Here is a 20,502-nt window from a genome sequence, read left to right as displayed (position 1 = left end):
CTTCATCCTGACTGATGGATGGAATGACAGAGGGAGAAGCTAGTAGCAGTTTGCCCAGGCCTGAAATCATTGGCTATATTTATTGATACATGTTGTTTGGCATGGTTTGGAGTGAACGCACAGACACGTACATGCACACACACAAGCAAGTACACAGACACAGGACACATGCATGTGCACGCACACACACACACGTGTGCACATACATGCACTCACACTCACACGCATACTGTATGCCTGCATGCCCGCCCACACATACGCGCAAAACACTTTCAGTACAACAAAGGCCTTTTTAGAGTTAGGCTCTTGGTCTGATATTCACTTTTGAACACCTGAGTAAGCTCCACTCATTGCACTGGCAGCGTCATAGTTTTGACCACGGCATTTGTTCACCGATATCCCCTTACTTTCAATCAGAACTCTCAGCCAGAGTTCTTTACCCCAGCCACCTCAGCTAAGCAGCGGGATGCAGAGAGCGAGGGAGTGGTACAGAGAGAGCGAGAGAGAGGGAGGGAGGGGTACAGAGAGAGCGAGAGAGAGGGAGGGAGGGGTACACAGAGAGAGAGAGAGGGAGGGAGGGTTACTTAGAGAGAGAGGGAGGGAGGGGTACTTAGAGAGAGCGAGAGAGAGAGAGGGAGGGGTACAGAGAGAGAGAGAGAGAGAGAGAGAGGGAAGGAGGGGTACAGAGAGAGCGAGAGAGCGAGAGAGAGGGAGGGAGGGGTACAGAGAGAGGGAGGGAGGGAGGCAGGGGTACAGAGAGAGCGAGAGAGAGGGAGGGAGGGGTACAGAGAGAGCGAGAGAGAGGGAGGGAGGGAGGGGTACAGAGAGAGCGAGGGAGGGGTACAGAGAGAGAGAGAGAGGGAGGGGTACAGAGAGAGCGAGAGAAAGGGAGGGAGGGGTACAGAGAGAGCGAGAGAGAGGGAGGGAGGGGTACAGAGAGAGTGAGGGAGGGGTACAGAGAGAGCGAGAGAGAGGGAGGGAGGGGTACAGAGAGAGATAGTAGTAATGATGATGGGGCTGCCCTGGGCCACAAGTTTCATCAAACGCCTTGGCAACCACAGTCCTCAGTAGAAAGGCATTCTTAGTTCTTCTTAGGTAGTTCTTTACAAGTTTTAGAAAATAGATCTCTCTGCAGAAGCGACAGTTACAGGGATGGTAAAAACAGCTTGATTGCTGTAGCAACATCAAGGAAATTGGGCAGAAAGGTGTGTACAGCAGTTCTTCAAGTACAGCAGTTCAGCATCATCTTCAATTGAGCCTCTCATTCTCCTTAATTGCCGGCCTCAACACGTTACAGAAAGGGTAACTGTATAGGAAGCTCTGGGGACAGGTCGTCTGGATATTGGACAGCCAATAAATTGACAGATGCAAACAGATTATCAACTTTAGCGGACAACCGTTCTTGAGGGCTTAAACAAAAAAACGGATTGTGATTTTGTTCATACTAGTGAACCGTCATTTGAGTTGTGTGGTTGCAATATCAACAGTCCCTTATCTTTGGTATATTTTGGCAAGGATCGTTCAAGACTACGTTTAAATTGTATGCACCGCAATGGACATATAATGCACAATGTCTCAGGAAAGACTTTCTGGTTTGGCAATACTCAGTATAGAAAACAGTCGGGCCCGCAACCTGGACCTACAGGCCGTTGTGAAAACATTTCAACAATAAATAGATAATATAAATAATGACTGAATTTGTCCTGTCGACTACTTTTTTCCCTCATTGTTAAGCCTTTTGATGTGTAAATGTAATAAAAAAAATTATAAATAGCAACTAAATTCTCTATACAGCTATAGATAGTAAACTACAATGCATAATGAAACAATATATAGAAAGCTAGTGTTTTGTGGGTGAACTGACTGTATTATCTGGTATTAATAGACTGGGTTAATGCACAACAACCTTATATCCAAGCTTGGTGAAAGCGCAAGGACCGCTCATGTCATGCAGGTTCAGGTAGGCAATACAGGACAGTTGTAAATTCCCAAAAATCTATTGGTAGATTATTACCATGCTTTTGCATCAGAAATGAATTTTACAATCTGTAATGTTTGAATTTCCAACTTTAATTACTGAAGTAATTACATTATTGCCACCAGCCAGCTGTCTAAATAAATGGCAGCATTGCGACATCATGTAATAGCTTCATGAAATTGTACATTTAACATGATAAAATGATGACCAAATAGGCCTAGCAATAAACATGTATCCATTATCCAAAGCCAAGCTATAGGCTAAATGCCCTGGCACCACAGAAAGCCTTTCATTGTCGCAATTTCAGCACCATGGACAGCGAAAGGTAGTCCATACTTTGTGTGGCTTTCCACATCCTTCTTTTCTTCTAGCTCAAATGACAATGTTATACAACAACAAAAGTGACTGAATCTGTTATTATTTAACATGGTTGGATGATTTCTTCTAATCTAAATAATACAGACTCACACGTCCCTATAGAAACTCTGACTCAAAGACTCTTTTACGTCTTAGTCTAATTTACCATAATTTATGTTCAGCTGTTCTTCAAATGCAAGTTCTCCTGTGACATGTATTAAATTGCTAGCTAGCCCTAAAATGCTAGCTTGTTTTTGCTCAATTTCAATTCATTGTAACGTGATTACAGTGATATTGATCATTCATCCAATGTACACCACATTTTAGATCTCTCAATTCAGCCTCTAAACATTTGAACAGTGTGAGTCCAGTCAAGTTTAAAACTGTTGTTCAATAAACTGCTAGTAGACTGTTGAGTATGATGTAGTGTCTGGTCCATTAACTCACCCGTCACCCGTAGCCTCTCTGCTCCCACCACCACCTCCTGGTCATCAGCAGAGAACAGTAGCTTCCCGGTGCTGGATTTCACCTCCAACATCTTCCCTTGTGCACGCACTCCACTGGATCCTGGACAGGGCAAAAGTTGTTAGGAAAAGTCAGTGAAGTTCAACAGGTGACTTCTGTATGATAAACAAAGATAGACTTCTTGTATTTCAGAGATTCTTGCAAGTCAGGACAATCCTAATCCGACATGTAAACGTTATTTCTTCTAATTTGATTTTTTTTTAATTGCTTAAAAATTACATTTATGTGAATTTTATAAGGGGAAGATTTGCTTTTGGAATTTTATAATTATTTTCAAAATTATTAATTTCCATGTCGGATCTATGCCCGGAAATGCCCTTGTCTGGAACAATAATCTACATTTCAAACTCCCAAAAAGTAAAAAAAAGGCAATAATGAATATTAACTGAAAAGGGATCTCATGTCATTTCTTGCAACAGCCATCTTTGACTTAAAAAATATTCCTCTCAAAACAGTGATTCCTAAAAAAAATATGTCAGGAGACTTGGTCAACTCAGTCAGATTTGTATAAAATCCCAAATGAATCATGAAAGAGAATGGTCAGCTACACCACATTGACCCCTTCTTCATGTCCTCATTACATTGTACAATGAGACAACTCATGGTCTGTAAAGTTCTTTACTTTTGATAGATTTCAAGAAACAATTTTAAAATCACCATTGTCACAACCATAAACTGTCAACGCCATCTGCATGATAGATAAGATATGAACTTTGATTCGAATATTTACATTTTTATTAGGTTTTAGAGCCATAAAGCAATTGAGGAAAACCAAAATTGTTACTTTGTATATCACTTGAATGAAGACTCCGTAAACTCTGTCCGATCCAATCTTTCAGCACTACATCAGAGTGCCGAAAGATCTTATAGAATGTTTATATTTTCATTGGGGATTTTCAAATTAATAATGTTCAATATTTTACAAATATTTGTCTGTTTTGAATATTTCTTGTCTATGTCATCATTGGCTTGTCAACTCCGTCACTGATGGCTTATTTCCTTAAGATCTATCTTTTTGTCAATATTGTACAAATATTTTTATACACTATCGTTCAAAAGTTTGGGATCACTTAGAAATGTCCTTATTTTTTGAAAGAAAAGCACTTTTTTTGTCCATTAAAATAACATCAAATTAATCAGAGGTCCAGAGTACAGAGGTCCATTATCAGCAACCATCACTCCTGTGTTCCAATGACACGTTATGTTAGCTAATCCAAGTTTATAATTTTAAAAGTCTAATTGAACATTAGAAAATCCTTTTGCAATTATGTTAGCACAGATGAAAACTTTTGTGCTAGTTAAAGAAGCAATAAAACTGGCCTTCTGTAGACTTGTTGAGTATCTGGAGCATCAGCATTTGTGGGTTCGATTACAGGCTCAAAATGGTCAGAAACAAAGTGTAACGGCGTTCTTCTTTTGTTGAAAGAGAGTCGGACCGAAATGCAGCGTGTAGGTTACTCATGTTTAATAGTGAAACAAACAAAACGAACTATACATGAAGTAACGAATAAATACAAAAACAACAAACGGAACGTGAAACCTATTACAGCCTGAATGGTGAACACTAACACAGAGACAGGAACAATCACCCAAGAAATGCAAAGCGAAAACCAGGCTACCTAAATACGGTTCCCAATCAGCGACAACGAGAATCACCTGACTCTGATTGAGAACCGCCTCAGGCAGCCAACCTATATAACACACACACCCCTAATCAGCTACAATCCCAAACACTACAAAACCCCAATACGAAAATACAATACAATAACCCATGTCACACCCTGGTCTAACCAAATATATAACGAAAACACAAAATACAATGACCAAGGTGTGACAGAACCCCCCTAAGGTGCGGACTCCCGAACGCACCTCAAAAACCATAGGGAGGGTCCGGGTGGGCGTCTGTCCATGGTGGCAGTTCCGGCTCTGTACGTGGACCCCACTTCATAAATGTCATTATTCCTCCCCTTCGCGTCCTGGGATAATCCACCCTCACCGCCGACCATGGCCGAATAGTCCTCACCCAGAACCCTACATAACAGAGGAGCAGCTCGGGACTGAGGGGCAGCTTGGGACTGAGGGGCAACTCGGGACTGAGGGGCAGCTCGGGACTGAGGGGCAGCTCGGGACTGAGGGGCAGCTCGGGACTGAGAAGAAACCCAGTACTGAGAAGAAGCCCAGTACTGAGAAGAAGCCCAGTACTGAGATGAAGCCCAGCCAGGCAGTTGAATCCGGCAGATCCTGGCTGACTGGCGGATCTTGGCTGACTGGCGGATCCTGGCTGACTGGCGGATCCTGGCTGACTGGCGGATCCTGGCTGACTGGCGGATCCTGGCTGACTGGCGGATCCTGGCTGACTGGCGGATCCTGGCTGACTGGCAGATCCTGGCCGACTGGCGGATCCTGGCTGACTAGCAGATCTGGCAGATCCTGGCTGACTGGCGGATCTGGAAGAGTCTGGTTGACTGGCAGATCTGGAAGAGTCTGGTTGACCGACAGATCTGGAAGAGTCTGGCTGAATAGCAGATCTGGAAGAGTCTGGCTGACTGGCAGATCTGGAAGAGTCTGGTTGACTGGCAGATCTGGAAGAGTCTGGCTGACTGGCAGATCTGGAAGAGTCTGGTTGACTGGCAGATCTGGAAGAGTCTGGTTGACTGGCAGATCTGGAAGAGTCTGGCTGACTGGCAGATCTGGAAGAGTCTGGCTGACTGGCGGCTCTGGCTGCTCCATACTGACTGGCGGCTCTGGCTGCTCCATGCAGATTGACAGCTCTGGCGGCTCCTTGCAGACTGGCAGCTCCATGCAGACTGGCAACTCCATGCAGACTGGCAACTCCATGCAGACTGGCAATACTGGCTGCTCCATGTAGACTGGCAGCTCAGGCTGCTCTATACAGGCAGGAGGCTCCGGCAGCGCTGTAGAGGAGGAAGGCTCTAGAACCGCTGAACAGGCGGGAGACTCCGACAGCGCAGGAGAGGGAGAAAGCGCTGGCTGCGCTGAACAGGCGAGGCGCACTGAAGGCCTGATGCGTGGTGCTGGCACTGGTGGTATTTGGCCGAGGACACGCACAGGAAGCCTAGTGCGGGGAGCTGCTACTGGAGGGCTGGGGTGTGGAGGTGGTACTGGATAGACCGGACCGTGCAGGCGCACTGGAGCTCTTGAGCACCGAGCCTGCCCAACCTTACCTGGTTGAATACTCTCGGTTGCCCTGCCAGTGCTGTGAGGAGAAATAGCCCGCACTGGGCTATGTAGGCGAACCGGAGACACCGAGCGCAAGGCTGGTGCCATGTAAACCGGCCCAAGGAGACGCACTGGGGACCGGATGCGTAGAGCCGGCTTCATAGCATTTGGCTCAACGCTCAATCTAGCCCGGCCGATACACGGAGCTGAAATATACCGCACCGGGCTATGCACCCGCACTGGGGACACCGTGCGCACCACTGCATAACACGGTGCCTGCCCGGTCTCTCTAGCCCCCGGTAAGCACAGGGAGATTGCGCAGGTCTCCTACCTGACGCAGCCATACTCCCTAATAGCCCCCCCCCCAAGAAATTTTTGGGGCTGCTTTTCGGGCTTCCTTGCCACCCGTGTTCCCTCGTATCGTCGGCTCCTATCTCCGGCTGCCTCTGCTCTCCTTAGTGCCTCCACCTGTTGCCATGGGAGGCGATCTCTTCCGGCCAATATCTCCTCCCAAGTGTAGCAACCTTTACCATCCAGCACGTCCTCCCATGTCCATTCTCCGAATAATTCCTCCTCCCTTTGCTTCTCCAGCTGTCGTTGCCTGTTAACACGCTGCTCGGTCCGAGTGTGGTGGGTGATTCTGTAACGGCGTTCTTCTTTTGTTGAAAGAGAGTCGGACCGAAATGCAGCGTGTAGGTTACTCATGTTTAATAGTGAAACAAACAAAACAAACTATACATGAAGTAACGAATAAATACAAAAACAACAAACGGAACGTGAAACCTATTACATCCTGACTGGTGAACACTAACACAGAGACAGGAACAATCACCCACGAAATGCAAAGCGAAAACCAGGCTACCTAAATACGGTTCCCAATCAGCGACAACGAGAATCACCTGACTCTGATTGAGAACCGCCTCAGGCAGCCAACCTATATAACACACACACCCCTAATCAGCTACAATCCCAAACACTACAAAACCCCAATACGAAAATACAATACAATAACCCATGTCACACCCTGGTCTAACCAAATATATAACGAAAACACAAAATACAATGACCAAGGCGTGACACAGACCTTTCTTCTGAAACTCGTCAGTGTATTCTTGTTCTGAAAAATGGAAGGCTATTTCATGTGAGAAATCTCCAATAAACTGAAGATCTCGTACAAAGCTGTGTACTACTCCCTTCACAGAACAGAGCAAACTGGCTCTAACCACAATAGAAAGAGGAGTGGGAGGCCCAGGTGCACAACTGAGCAAGAGGACAAATATATTTGAGTGTCTAGTTTGAGAAATAGACGTCTCACAAGTCCTCAAATGGCAGCTTCATTAAATAGTATCCGCAAAACACCAGTCTCAACGTCAACAGTGAAGAAGCGACTACGGGATGCTGGACTTCTAGGCAGAGTTGCAAAGAAATGGCCAATAAAAGTAAAAGATTAACTTCTTTGGGATAGGGTCAGCATTTTCACGTTTGGATGAACAGCATTCCCAGAGTGAACTGCCTCCTACTCAGTCCCAGATGCTAATATATACATATTGTTATTAGTATTGGATAGAAAACACTCTGAAGTTTCTAAAACTGTTTGAATGATATCTGTGAGTATAACATGACTCATATGCAAAAACCTGTGAAAAAATCCAAACAGGAAGTGGGAAATCTGAGGTTTTTATTTCTATCGAATACACAGTGGGATATGGGTTATTTTCCACTTCTTAATGCTTCCACTAGATGTCAACCGTCTTTAGAACATTGTTTCGGGCTTCTCATGTGAAGGGGGGCCGGATGGGAGCCGTTTGAATAAGGGGTCTGCCTGCAGCCTCGTTCCCAGTCACGCGCTTTCACATGAGAGCTAACTGTGTTCCATGGCTTTTCTACAAACATAGGAATTCTCCAGTTGGAACATTATTGAAGTTTCATGATAAAAACATCCTAAAGATTGATTATATACTTAGTTTGACAAGTTTCTTTGACCTGTAATATTACTTTTTGAACGTTTCGTCTGAATGGACCAGATCGCGCTTTGGGATTTGTTTACCAAACGCCCTAACAAAAGAAGCTATTGGACATAAATGGACAAAGGTCTGGGTTTTTCTGTGAGTTGGTGGTGACCTAACATAATCGTTTGTGGAACTTTCGCTGTAAAGCATTTTTGAAATCAGACACTGTGGCTGGATGAACGAGAATTTTATCTTTAAAATGGTACCTAGTACTTGTATGTTTGAGAAATTTGATTTATGAGATTTCTGTTGATTTGTATTTGGCGCCCTGCAATTTCATTGGCTGTTGGAGAGGGGTTCCGCTAACGGAAAAGAACACAAAAGAACACAGACACGGGATAGAGGAACTCTGCCTACAAGGCCAGCATCCTGGAGTTGCCTCTTCACTGTTGACAAAATGAGCTGTCTGTATTGCAGGACTTTTTGTCATTTTGTGCCCTCTTTCCCGGATAAAGACCAGGCTCACCGGTAGGAGTCAGTACTCTGGTGGGCCATATGTTCCGCTCCCTTACTCGCACCCCTTTTCATGTCATCCTGCTGTGGGGCCGATGAGAGCTTTTTGGACGCCACACTGGCTTCCGAGCTGAACATCCCCACTCAGCCCCTCTCCATTCCCATGGATGTTAGAACGCTGGACGGGCGCTCTATAGGTCTCGTCACCTATAACACCACTCCCATCAACCTACGTGTGTCAGGGAATCACAGCGAGACCATTCAATACCTGCTCATCAAGTCCTCTCAGAGTCCTGTCGTTTTGGGATTCTCCTGGCTCCAGCGACACAATCCCTTCATCAATTTGTCTACGGGTGCTATCATGGGCTGGAGTCCGTTCTGCCACACCCATTGTCTGAAGTCCTGGGGCTCAGAAGTTGCTCTGGACCTCTCCGTGTACCAGGACCTCCGGGAGGTGCTCAGCAAGCAACAGGATGTATCCATCCCTTTTCCTCTCCTCCTGGCGCAGGGTTCTTTTTTTGTGGAGAACGCCTTCAACACAGCCAGCGGCCACTATGAATATCTGGCCAGGCTCTGGTGAATGATGTTCTCCACAACATGTTGAACCGGTTCATCTTCGTCTCCATTGATGACATCCTCGTCTTCTCCCGCTCTCCACAAGAACACATGCTCCACGTCCAACAGGTTCTCCAGCACCTTCTGGAGAACCAGTTGTTTGTTAAGGCGGAAAAGTGCGAGTTCCATTGCTCCACCCTTCCCAACATCATCTCTGCTGGGAGTGTCCAGGGTGCAGCTGCAATGCTTCCTGGGGTTCACCAACATTTATTGCCGGGTTACAGCACCCTGGCCTCCTCCTGTCTGCACTCACCTCTACCAAGGTTCCATTCACGTGGTCCTCTGCTGCTGACCGGGCATTCCAGGACCTTAAACACGGCTTCACCACTGCTCCTATCCTGGTTCATCCGGACCCTTCCCGTCAGTTCGTGGTGGAGGCCGTTGCTTCGGATGTCGGAGTGGGAACTGTCCTGTCTCAACGTTCTGCCCTGGACCTTAAGCTGCATCCCTGCGCCTTCTTCTCTCACCGCCTCAATGCCACGGAGAGGAACTACGATGTGGGGAATCGGGTGCTTCTCACGGTGAAGATGGTGTTGGAGGCACTGGCTCGAAAGTGCAGAACATCCGTTCATTGTGTGGACCGACCACAAAAATCTGGATATTGGAGTATCTCTGCACTACCAAGCACCTCAACTCCAGGCAAGCAAGATGGGCCCTACTTTTTACATGGTTCAACTTTTCCCTCTCCTACCGGCCTGAGTCCAAGGATGTCAATCCGGATGCCCTGTCTAGCCGCTATAACCCCATGGTTCCCACCCCAGAGCCCGAGACCGTCCTTCCTACCTCGTTCCTGGTGACGGCACTTAGCTGGGGTAAAGGGAAACAGGTCCGGGAGGTGCAGCGGTCTCTGCCGAACCCGGGGGGGGGGGGGCCCAGATAACCGGATGTTTGTGCCTGACGCTGTCCGCTCTGCAGACCTGGAGTGGGTCTATTCCTCCAGGCTTGCCTGTCACCCGGGCTCTTGTCGGACCCTGGCCTTCTTGCGACAACGCTTTTGGTGGCCTACTATGGTTCCAGATGTTGCCGCATTTGTTGCCACCTGCATGGTCTGCGCACAGAACAAGACTCCTTGCAAGCTCCGGTTGGTCTTCTCCAACCTCTTCCTCACTGTCCCTGGTCCCATATATCCCTGGATTTCATCACAGGTCTCCCACCACCTGAGGGCGACACTGCCTTCCTGACTGTGGTCGACCGGTTCTTCAAAGCCGCCCACTTCATTCTTCTCCCCAAACTATCCTCAGCCAAGGAGATGGCAGCACGTCTTTCGGATGCAAGGACTCCCGGTGGACATGGTCTTTGACCAGGGCCCGCAGTTCTTGTCCCGGTTCTGGAAGGCATTCTGCATGTTGTCGGCCAGTCTGTCCTCCGTATTCCACCCCCAGGACTTAGAGACGACTCTTCGCTGCCTAATCTCCGCCAACCCTACCACCTGGAGTCAGCAACTGGTATGGGTTGAGTATGCCCGCAACACCCATCCTTGCTCCACCACGGGGTCTCTCGCCCTTCAAGTGTTCCTTGGCCTCCGCCCACCCCTGAGCAAGAGGAGGAAGTCAGCAGTCCCTCTGCCCAGATGTTCATCCGCCGCTGTTGCTGTACCTGGAAGAAAGCCCGGGTCGCTCTGTCGAAGACCACTTCCAGGTATAGGCGACAAGTGGATCGCCACCGGACCTCTGCTCCATGCTATCGGCTCGGGAAGAGGGTATGGCTCTCCACCCGGGACCTGCCCCTCTGGGCGGAGTCCCGTAAATCCCCCCCCCCGTTTCATCTGCCCGTTCACCATCTCTAGAGTCATTAGCCCCACTGTCTTTTGCTACCCCGTACCCTAGGTATTCACCTACAGCCTTTTGTCTTCTGTTTCCAGGCCCATCCCTCCTCCCCATATTGATGGCCATCCGGCGCACACGGTGAGACGCCTCCTGAGTTTTCGACCACGGAGCAGGGGTTAACAGTAACTGGTTGACTGGGAGGGTTATGGCCCAGAGAAGAGGTGCTGGGTCACCGCTAGAGACATCCTGGACCCAGCCCTCATCGCCAACCTCCACCGCCGGCACCCCGGTCAACCAGGTATCTGCCCAGGTAGGACGCCAGGTGGCACCCCTAGAAGGGGGGTACTGTCACACCCTGATTTGTTTCACCAGTCTTTCACCAGTCTTTGTGATTGTCCAGGTGACGCCCATCTTCCCCATCATCACCTGTGTATTTATACCCATGTTCTCTGTTTGTCTGTGGCCAGTTCGTCTTGTTTGTCAAGTCAACCAGTGTTTTTTCTCGCCCTCTTGGTTTTGACCCTTTCCTGTCCTGACTCTTAGCCCACCTGCCTGACCACTCTTCCTGCCCCTGACCCTGCCTGCCAACCTGTACATTTACCACACTTCTGGATTATTGATCTCTGCCTACCCTGAACCTGAACCTGCCTGCCATCCAGTACCCTTGCCCCACCTCTGGTTTACTGACCCCTGCCTGTCTTGACCTGTCTATTGTCTGCCACTGTTGGATTATTAAACCATTGTTAATTCGACGTTGTCTGCATCTGGGTCTTACCTTCATACCTGATATGATTTATGCAAAGAGACAATTACTGAACTATAACTACAGGCAAATATAACTAAGATGAACCAAAGCAGACCAAAAAACACAGCCCCTACACCAAATCAAACTGCTATTGATAGCACAACAAACAGCAGAGTAAAACAACTAATTGACTCTGATTATCCTGAAATGGTTTCATGAAGTGGCGAGGAACAAGCGATCTGAGCAGAGGGCGTGTCACGTTCGTTGAATGGAGGAGACCAATATGAATGATATGAATACATGTTCTATATTTAATGAAGAAAGAACACTAAAAACGTACAAAACAACAAACGAACGTGACGCTATATATAAATAGTGCAGACCCAGGCAACTAGACATAGACAATAACCCACGAAATACCCAAAGAAGATGGCTGCCTAAATATGGTTCCCAATCAGAGACAACGATGAACAGCTGTCTCTAATTGAGAACCAATCTAGGCAACCACAGACATACATAAACACCTAGAGGGTAAACAACCCCATAAACCTACAAAAACCCATAGAGAGTACAAAAACACATACATCACCCATGTCACACCCTGACCTAACCAAAATATGTAAAGAAAACAAAGAATACTCAGGTCAGGGCGTGACAGGGCGACTGACACCGTCACACAGACAATTGATTCTGCTTTGCTGTGTCTAGAGTGGAGTCTCTAGCATACTTACTCACTCATCCATTATCTTCGCCAGATAATCAACAGCCAGAAGGCAAATGCAGTTTAACATGCAGTTTAACATGGGAGAGGTGTTTGGCTGTAGGTGTACATGGATTGAAATATCGGTTATTTTTGTGTCTGCTGAATAGAACTCTAGTTAAAGTACATGGATATGCATTGCTGTGTATTGTGTCCATATTAGCGCACACCCTCCATGGATGTGTGACTGTCTTCTGTTGTGTTGTATGATATTACCTGCAATAAGTTGTGTGACCAGCTGATTCTTTCCATTTAGGATATTGACGGACACATTTTTGGAGGATTGCAGGAACAGTGGGCTGCCCTATGGAGACAAAGCAGGTAAACAAACAATGCTATCGACAATACACAATCCCCCATTAGTGACCCTGGTGCTCAGCATGAGTGTGTAACTAGGACTGTATTGCCGTTCTCTTTCCATGTCATCCACAGGGCGGGAACGGGAATGCAGACGCGCTGTCCCGACGCGACCAAGACGGTGTGTCTGGCGCCCGACCCTCCGGTTCGGTCCTGGGGGGGAAGGTATGTGGAAGGACCACCAGAGGGCAGGCTGGGCTCACGGGTAGTAGCCCAACAAGGCATGGGAGACAAGGTAACCAGAGGCAATTAAGCACAGCTGACAGTACTAATGACATACTGTCCTTCCCCTATAAGAGACAGAATGGAACCAGCAAAGAGGAGGGTTGGGAAAACTATCTCTGGAAGATGGCCACCGAGAGAGAGGAGCTATCCAGGAAGAACCACTAAGACGGTGACAATCCCGTGACTTTTTGTTGTAGTTTAAAGATAATCCTATTGTGTTCCTGTTTCATCTGGAGAAGAAGATGTATGTTTTCCTTGGAAGATTTTCATTGATTATGTTGGAGTGTTTGTGTTGACCAAATGCCCTCAATAGAGAACTGTGTTCAATCAAGAAAACCTATTCCTGACTCGTTTATTCCACCTTCCCGCTTTAGAGTGACGCCCAATTACTTGGTCCGCTCACAGTATGTTTTATAGATCATTTCCATTTTCAACAGCCAATCTGGAATGCATATCACGTCTGAAGCCTGGATCTGTCTTACTTGCCAGAGTAATTTTTCATGCTTCAGTCAACTTCTTAATTAAAGATAGCAGCCAGCCTTTGTGTTGTGCTTAAAGTCGGCAAGATAATGCATCTCATGTATATTTTAGATAATATGAGGTCCCTCCATGCTTATCAAGGTTCCTAAGCAACACAGTAAATAAGCAAAATATTGATATTCCTGAATTGACATATCACTTTAACAATGTGGCTCAGCACATGAGATTCAAATTAATAGGTTCCATGGGAATAATGTTCAGTTAGTATATTAGGCCCCTCATAAATTAATTGAAAGTGCATTTCTGGCCTTCAAGACTCTTTGTCCTACTACAGTAACCTTGATCCCCATTCCCCTCTCATCCCTGTTAATACAGTATACAAGCAATTAACAGTCTCTCTATAAGGCCTCATTAATATCACCTACTCAGACGAGAGAGAGAGAGAGAGAGAGAGAGAGGTTATATTTTTCGCCCTTCTGTATCTCCCCTGGACTGGACAATTTATCTTCTCCCATTTTTCACCCCTATCAATAATTACTATTCCGTTCACCTCCACTGTGGCCGGACTGCTCTCTCTTTTTGCTGGTGTGAGACAGATCAGATAAAGCCCCACACATTATCAATCTATTCATCCAATGCATGCTCTGTGGTATTATTACTGCCAGGCAGAGTGTGAGTGAGCATCTATCGCTCCATCGCCTATGACATCACCTCTCTCTGATACTACTTTCCTTCGTAATTCTATGGTGGTGGAAGTGCAGATGCAGTACTTACTGGTCTGGACTGAATTTCTTTGGCATACAGAGGTTGGAGAAACTCAGAGTCCCCCTCCAATTTCAGACCCTTCTCTGTTATTCTTAAATTGCCCATACCATCCTGTAGAGAAAGAGAGAAGGAATAGGATATGGTCAATGTTTATTTCGGTATGAGTTGAGATGATTCCATCAGTTGTTGATAAAACAAAGACATAAATATTCCATGTGTACATTGTTGTAATTACATATGAGGACACCGAGGTTCGTGCCTCGTACTAATTTTTAACACTGAACAAAAATATACACGCAACATGGAAAGTGTTTGTCTCGTGTTTTATTTGCTGAAATTAAATATCCTAGAAATGTTCCATATGCACAAAAAGCTTATTTCTCTCAAATTACATAAACAAATGGGTTTACATCCCTGTTATTGAGCATTCCTCCTTTGCCAAGATAATCCATCCACCTGACAGGTGTGGCATATCAAGAAGCTAATTGAACAGCATGATCATTACACAGGTGCACCTTGTGCTGGAGACAACAAAAGGCCACTCTAAAATGTGCAGTTTTGTCACACAACACAATTTAGCTGCTTTAAACTTAGCTGCCAAGTAGCTATTTTCAAAAAAATATTACAGTTCTCCCTTGTGATGTGGTACATTGTAAACAAGTCTAGCTGTTAGGTCGCTAACTTATGTTTGGTTTTTCGTCAGCGCAACCTGTGATTTAAACTGGTTTATGGAATGAGTTTGGCTATGGGTGTGTTCCGTGTGATGCTAGGATGAAGATGTTTGCATTGATCTTTTACATTAAAAGGTTACATTTATGAATTAAGTTGTCAAAATCTTTATTTCCCATCAGTACAAAACATTGTTTAGATGGTTTTCAGACAACAATACTGTTTAGGTGGATGTGTTGAATCATTTGGTTCCAATTACATATTTGAGATGGCGCACTGCAAGGACCACTCAACATTGATCACAAATATGTGATTGTACGCGTCAAAGGGTTAAAGAAGGATTTTTTTGTGTGCCATTCAGAGGGTGAATAGGCAAGACAAAATATTTAAGTGCCTTTGAACAGGGTATGGTAGTAGGTGCCAGGCACACCAGCATGTGTCATGTACTGCAACCCTGCTGTATTTTTCATGGGTTGGGGTGGACATTTAAAAACAAGTTTTAGTTCTATTACTGCATTTCTATGCTTCCCGAACTCAAACCCTAGTTACATATCTGAATTTTTATGCAAAATGCACAAATAATTAATTCATCCCATCCATACTTCGTTGGATACAAACATTTTGATGTTGATCTTGATCTTGGCACCCGAGTGGCGGCGCAGTGGTCTAAGGCACTGCATCTCAGCACAAGAGGCGTCACTACAGTCACTGGTTTGAATTCTGGCTGAATCACATCCGGCCGTGATTGGGAGTTCCATAGGGCAGCGCACAATTGGCCCAGCGTCGTCTGGGTTTGGCCGGGGTAGGCCGTCATTGTAAATAAGAATTTGTTCTTCACTGACCTGCCTAGTTAAATAAAGGATAATTAAATACCAAAACAAAAAAACCAACAGAACTTTGACTATATAGGCATACATCGACTAACTGTAGTACAGGTATAAATACCCCAAAGACAGTAACTGAATAGTGGAACAGTGTTCACAAAACCCCTATCTGTTTCTGTGTGTTGCTGAATCATGTCAGACTAAAGGATATATTAAACAACAATGAAGTGAGCTTTGGAGACAAGAGAGGAGTTCACAGAGCTGCTTTGATTCCGACAAGTTTGTCTTTGACCTCTTGCTTCCCCTGGTCAATAAATAAGCGTGGTGAATCATTGTGAAGATGAGTGCCTTGTCTGATAAGAGACAGGAGCTCTCTATCCCTTTCTATCCCTCCATGTGATCATGAAGGGAAACCAAGCCTCTTTGTTTTCCAACATCTTTGATCCTGAGGAGTTCTGAGGACCATTCCCAAATGGAGATCAAGACCTGAGCAATCCTTCTGGATCTGAATGCTTTAAAACGCCTTCTACCCAACACTTTCTACTTCCTCTATTAGAATTCTGTCAAGATAGTGAGAAGTTTAAAGTAAGTGAGACCTGAACGTGGCGTGAATATATATCTCTTTCCTGTAGAACCATAGTAGATGATATTGCTGCTAAATGTAAGTATCATCATTGAAGAAGATAATAGCCTATATGACAACAAGTGGTATATTTTGCCACTCTGCAGTATTTAACCCTTTGCTCCATAGGGGAAAGTGTCTTCATCATCAGATTCAACCACTGACTCACATTAAAGACGCTGATTCTCTCGTTCCTGGTTTTACTGTAATATTATGGACTCGTTTCCCTCTCTCCCTCACTCATTCCCCCTCTCTCAGCCCCCACACCCCCTCTATCGCTCTCGTCTGAGTGAGTGGTGCGGTGCAGCCGGGGAGGACAGGCAGGACACATGTCATGAATAATGCAGAGAGGCATTCGTTGTCAGAGTGGCCCCATAACACTCAGGTGTGTCTTCTCCGCTCTCCTCTTTTTCCTCTACTCCACTCTCCTCTCCCCGCTCCACACTGCTCCGGTCTGTCGGAAGTCAACAAACCTCCACTTGCATGCCAGAGTTTAAGCAGCATCAGGGAGTAAATTAATTTCCACTCGAAACACCCAGGCACGACTGTCAATGCGCTGGGAGCTTAATATTAATCGTGGACCTGAGAATGAGGATGTTGCTTGTGTGGCTTGTGTGTAACTTGTATGTTTAATATGTGTGTGCGTGCATGTGTGCATGCCTGCCTGTTTTCTGCCTGTGTGGGTGTGTTTGCGACACTGGATCTGGCTAAGATATAGATTTCATCTCTTGATGTGACTTTGAGGGACAGCGGTGAGCAAGCGGGAGCCGAGCATGCAGCCAAAACAACGGTGCTCCTTGTCAACAGCTTTTAAGGGTCTTTTCCGTCAAGCCGCTAGATCTTATCTGCCATGCTGTCAAGAGGAGAGGATAACGCAGGAGCCCCGATGCTAATTTGCATAAGAGGTGGTTGTCCGCCCCCTTTAGCTAAAGTTTGCACATTCATCAGTACAGGTGACCCACCCGCTGAACAGAGCCAAGCTGTGTGTGCAGCGCTTTGAGATCACTATGATTTATAATGTCAATATTGAGGGACCTCAGGGCTATTATCTAATGAGAGCATAAACATGTAACTTATTCCCCCATCACTTGAAGCAAGAACAAATAGTGGGATGATTAAAAACAATACCTTTGTGACTAACAGAGGAAATTATTGTATTGTACTGGGAGAGACAGTACTTCTCTGTTATAGGAATCTCTGCTTGACAACATATTACTATCACTAATTAGAGATTCAATTATTATTGAACATTCCTTCCCTGTTAAATCAAAAACAAACATTTGATTCAATGCAATAATTAAACTCCTGAAAAAGGATTCTACTCTCAGATAAAGCAAGATGTGAATCAAAATTTGAGAAAGTATTTTTTGTCTTACTTCAAACTATGAGGGAGTCTGAAAATACAGACTGAGTGGGCAGGGAGCTAGTAGGCTGAGTAGATGGGGAGCTTTGCTCACCTTGAGTGATGCCTATGTCAAGCAACATGGACACTGTGAGCAGTATTGCAGTGAGATTATATCAAACACATGTGCTGATACACAAAGCAACTCCAACAACATTGAAATTGCATGTAACATCCAATCCTGTCATACATCACATTTATCCAACTGTTTGGTTATTGTAACACAAAGTGCAGGCTGTATAATTTAGCTATCTAGCCCAAATTGAATTGTCAGCACTGTTTATCAAGCTAGCTAGCTAGCTAGTTCATCTTGGAAAATTTCAGTTGAAACTTAACAGGGTGAGGTCTGGTACAGACAATGTTCATACAATGCCTTCAGAAAGTATTCACACCCCTTGACTTATTCCACATTTTGTTGTGTTACAGACCTCATTTTAAATAGATTAACTTGAGGTTTTGTGTCACTGGCATACACACAATACCCCATAATGTCAAAGTGGAATTCTATTTTTCGAAAATGTTAAAATGTAAACTCAGCAAAAAAAGAAACGTCCTCTCACTGTCAACTGCTCTTATTTTCAGCAAACTTAACATGTGTAAATATTTGTATGAACATAACAAGATTCAACAACCGAGACATAAACTGAACAAGTTCCACAGACATATTATTAACAGAAATGGAATAATGTGTCCCTGAAATGAAGAGGGGTTTAAAAGTAACAGTTAGTATCTGGTGTGGCCACCAGCTGCATTAAGTACTGCAGTGCAACTCCTCCTCGTGGACTGCACAACATTTGCCAGTTCTTGCTGTGAGATGTTACCCCATTCTTCCACCAAGGAACCTGCAAGTTCCCGGACATTTCTGGGGGGAATGGCCCCTAGCCCTCACCCTCCGTTCCAACAGGTCCCAGACGTGCTCAATGGGATTGAGATCAGGGCTCTTCGCTGGCCATGGCAGAACACTGACATTCCTGTCTTGTAGGAAATCACGCAAAGAACGAGCAATATGGCTGGTGGCGTTGTCATGCTGGAGGGTCATGTCAGGATGAGTCTGCAGGAAGGGTACCACATGAGGGAGGACGATGTCTTCCCTGTAACACACAGCGTTGAGATTGCCTGCAATGACAACAAGCTCAGTCCGATGATATTGTGACACACCACCCCAGACCATGACGGACCCTCCACCTCCAAATCAATCCCGCTCCATAGTACAGGCCTCGGTGTAACGTTCATTCCTTCGACAATAAACCATCACCCCTGGTGTGACAAAACCGCGACCCGTCAGTGAAGAACACTTTTTGCCAGTCCTGTCTGGTCCAGCAACGATGGGTTTGTGCCCATAGGCAACATTGTTGCCAGTGATGTCTGGTGAGGACTTGCCTTACAACAGGCCTACAAGCCCTCAGTCCAGACTCTCAGCCTATTGCGGACAGTCTGAGCACTGATGGAGGGATTGTGCGTTCCTGGTGTAACTCGGGCAGTTGTTGTTGCCATCCTGTGCATATTATGTGCAGGTGTTGTTACATGTGGTCTGCTACTGTGAGGACCATTATCTGTCCATTCTGTCTCCCTGTAGCGCTGTCTTAGGCGTCTCACAGTACGGACATTGCTCATGCCTCTTTGCAGCATGCCTAATGCACGTTCACGCAGATGAGCAGGTACCCTGGGCATCTTTCTTTTGGTGTTTTTCAGAGTCAGTAGAAAGGCTTCTTTAGTATGCTAAGTTTTCATAACTGTGACGTTAATTGCCTACCGTCTGTAAACTGTTCGTGTCTTAACGACAGTTCCACAGGTGCATGTTCATTAATTAATTGTTTATGTTTCAATAAACAAGCATGGGAAACAGTGTTTAACCTCTTGAACCTCTGGGGGCAGTATTTCATTTTTGGATGAAAAACGTTCCCGTTTTCAACAAGATATTTTGTCACGAAAAGATGCTAGACTATGCATATAATTGACAGCTTTGGAAAGAAAAAACTCTGACGTTTCCAAAACTGCAAAGATATTGTCTGTGAGTGCCCCAGAACTGATGCTACAGGCGAAACCAAGATGAAATTTCATACAGGAAATGCCCCAGGTTTTGAATGAGCTGTGTTCCAATGTCTCCTTATATGGCTGTGAATGCGCCAGGAATGAGCCTACACTTTCTGTCGTTTCCCCAAGGTGTCTGCAGCATTGTGACGTATTTGTAGGCATATCATTGGAAGATTGACCATAAGAGACTACATTTACCAGGTGTCCGCTTGGTGTCCTCCGTCGAAATTATTGCGCAATCTCCAGCTGCGTGCACTTTTCCCTTAGGTTCAGAGGAGAAAGGCAACTGCCACAAATGATTTATCATCGAATAGATATGTGAAAAACACCTTGAGGATTGATTCTAAACAACGTTTGCCATGTGTCACGCCTTGGTCTTAGTATTGTGTGTTTGAGTTTATTAGTTAGTCAGACCAGGGTGTGACATGGGGTTATTATGTATTGTATTTTCGTTTTGGGGTTTGTAGTGTTTGGGATTGTAGTTGATTAGGGGTGTGTGTGTGGTTAATTAGGTTGGCTGCCTGAGGCGGTTCTCAATCAGAGTCAGGTGCTTCTCGTTGTCGCTGATTGGGAAACGTATTTAGGTAGCCTGGTTTCGCTTTGCATTTCGTGGGTGATTGTCCCTGTCTCTGTGTAGGTTGCACCAGTCAGGCTGTATTAGGTTTCGTTCTGTTAGTTGTTTTTTGTATTTATTTAGTTATTCGTGTTAGTTCATTCGTTTTGTCTTCTTTAAATA

The 20,502-nt window shown here is 45.5% G+C and overlaps 1 protein-coding gene across 1 annotated transcript in view; it reads right to left on the bottom strand.

Annotated features, from left to right (window-relative positions):
- The window catches only part of LOC135550720 (delta-sarcoglycan-like), a 104,974-nt gene that overhangs the window by 32,153 nt on the left and 52,319 nt on the right, over positions 1–20,502 (bottom strand). The window contains exons 3-5 of the mRNA XM_064981772.1: positions 14,225–14,326; positions 12,605–12,692; positions 2,783–2,902 (exon numbers count right to left, since the gene is read on the bottom strand). Coding sequence (XP_064837844.1) covers positions 2,783–2,902; positions 12,605–12,692; positions 14,225–14,326 — 310 coding nt within the window. The remainder of the gene's footprint in view (positions 1–2,782; positions 2,903–12,604; positions 12,693–14,224; positions 14,327–20,502) is intronic.

Source organism: Oncorhynchus masou, chromosome 12 (assembly GCF_036934945.1).
Source record: "Oncorhynchus masou masou isolate Uvic2021 chromosome 12, UVic_Omas_1.1, whole genome shotgun sequence".
In the NCBI taxonomy this organism is placed as follows: domain Eukaryota; kingdom Metazoa; phylum Chordata; class Actinopteri; order Salmoniformes; family Salmonidae; genus Oncorhynchus; species Oncorhynchus masou.
Note: the sequence above shows the minus strand (reverse complement) of the source record. Positions and strands in the feature narration are given on the sequence as shown.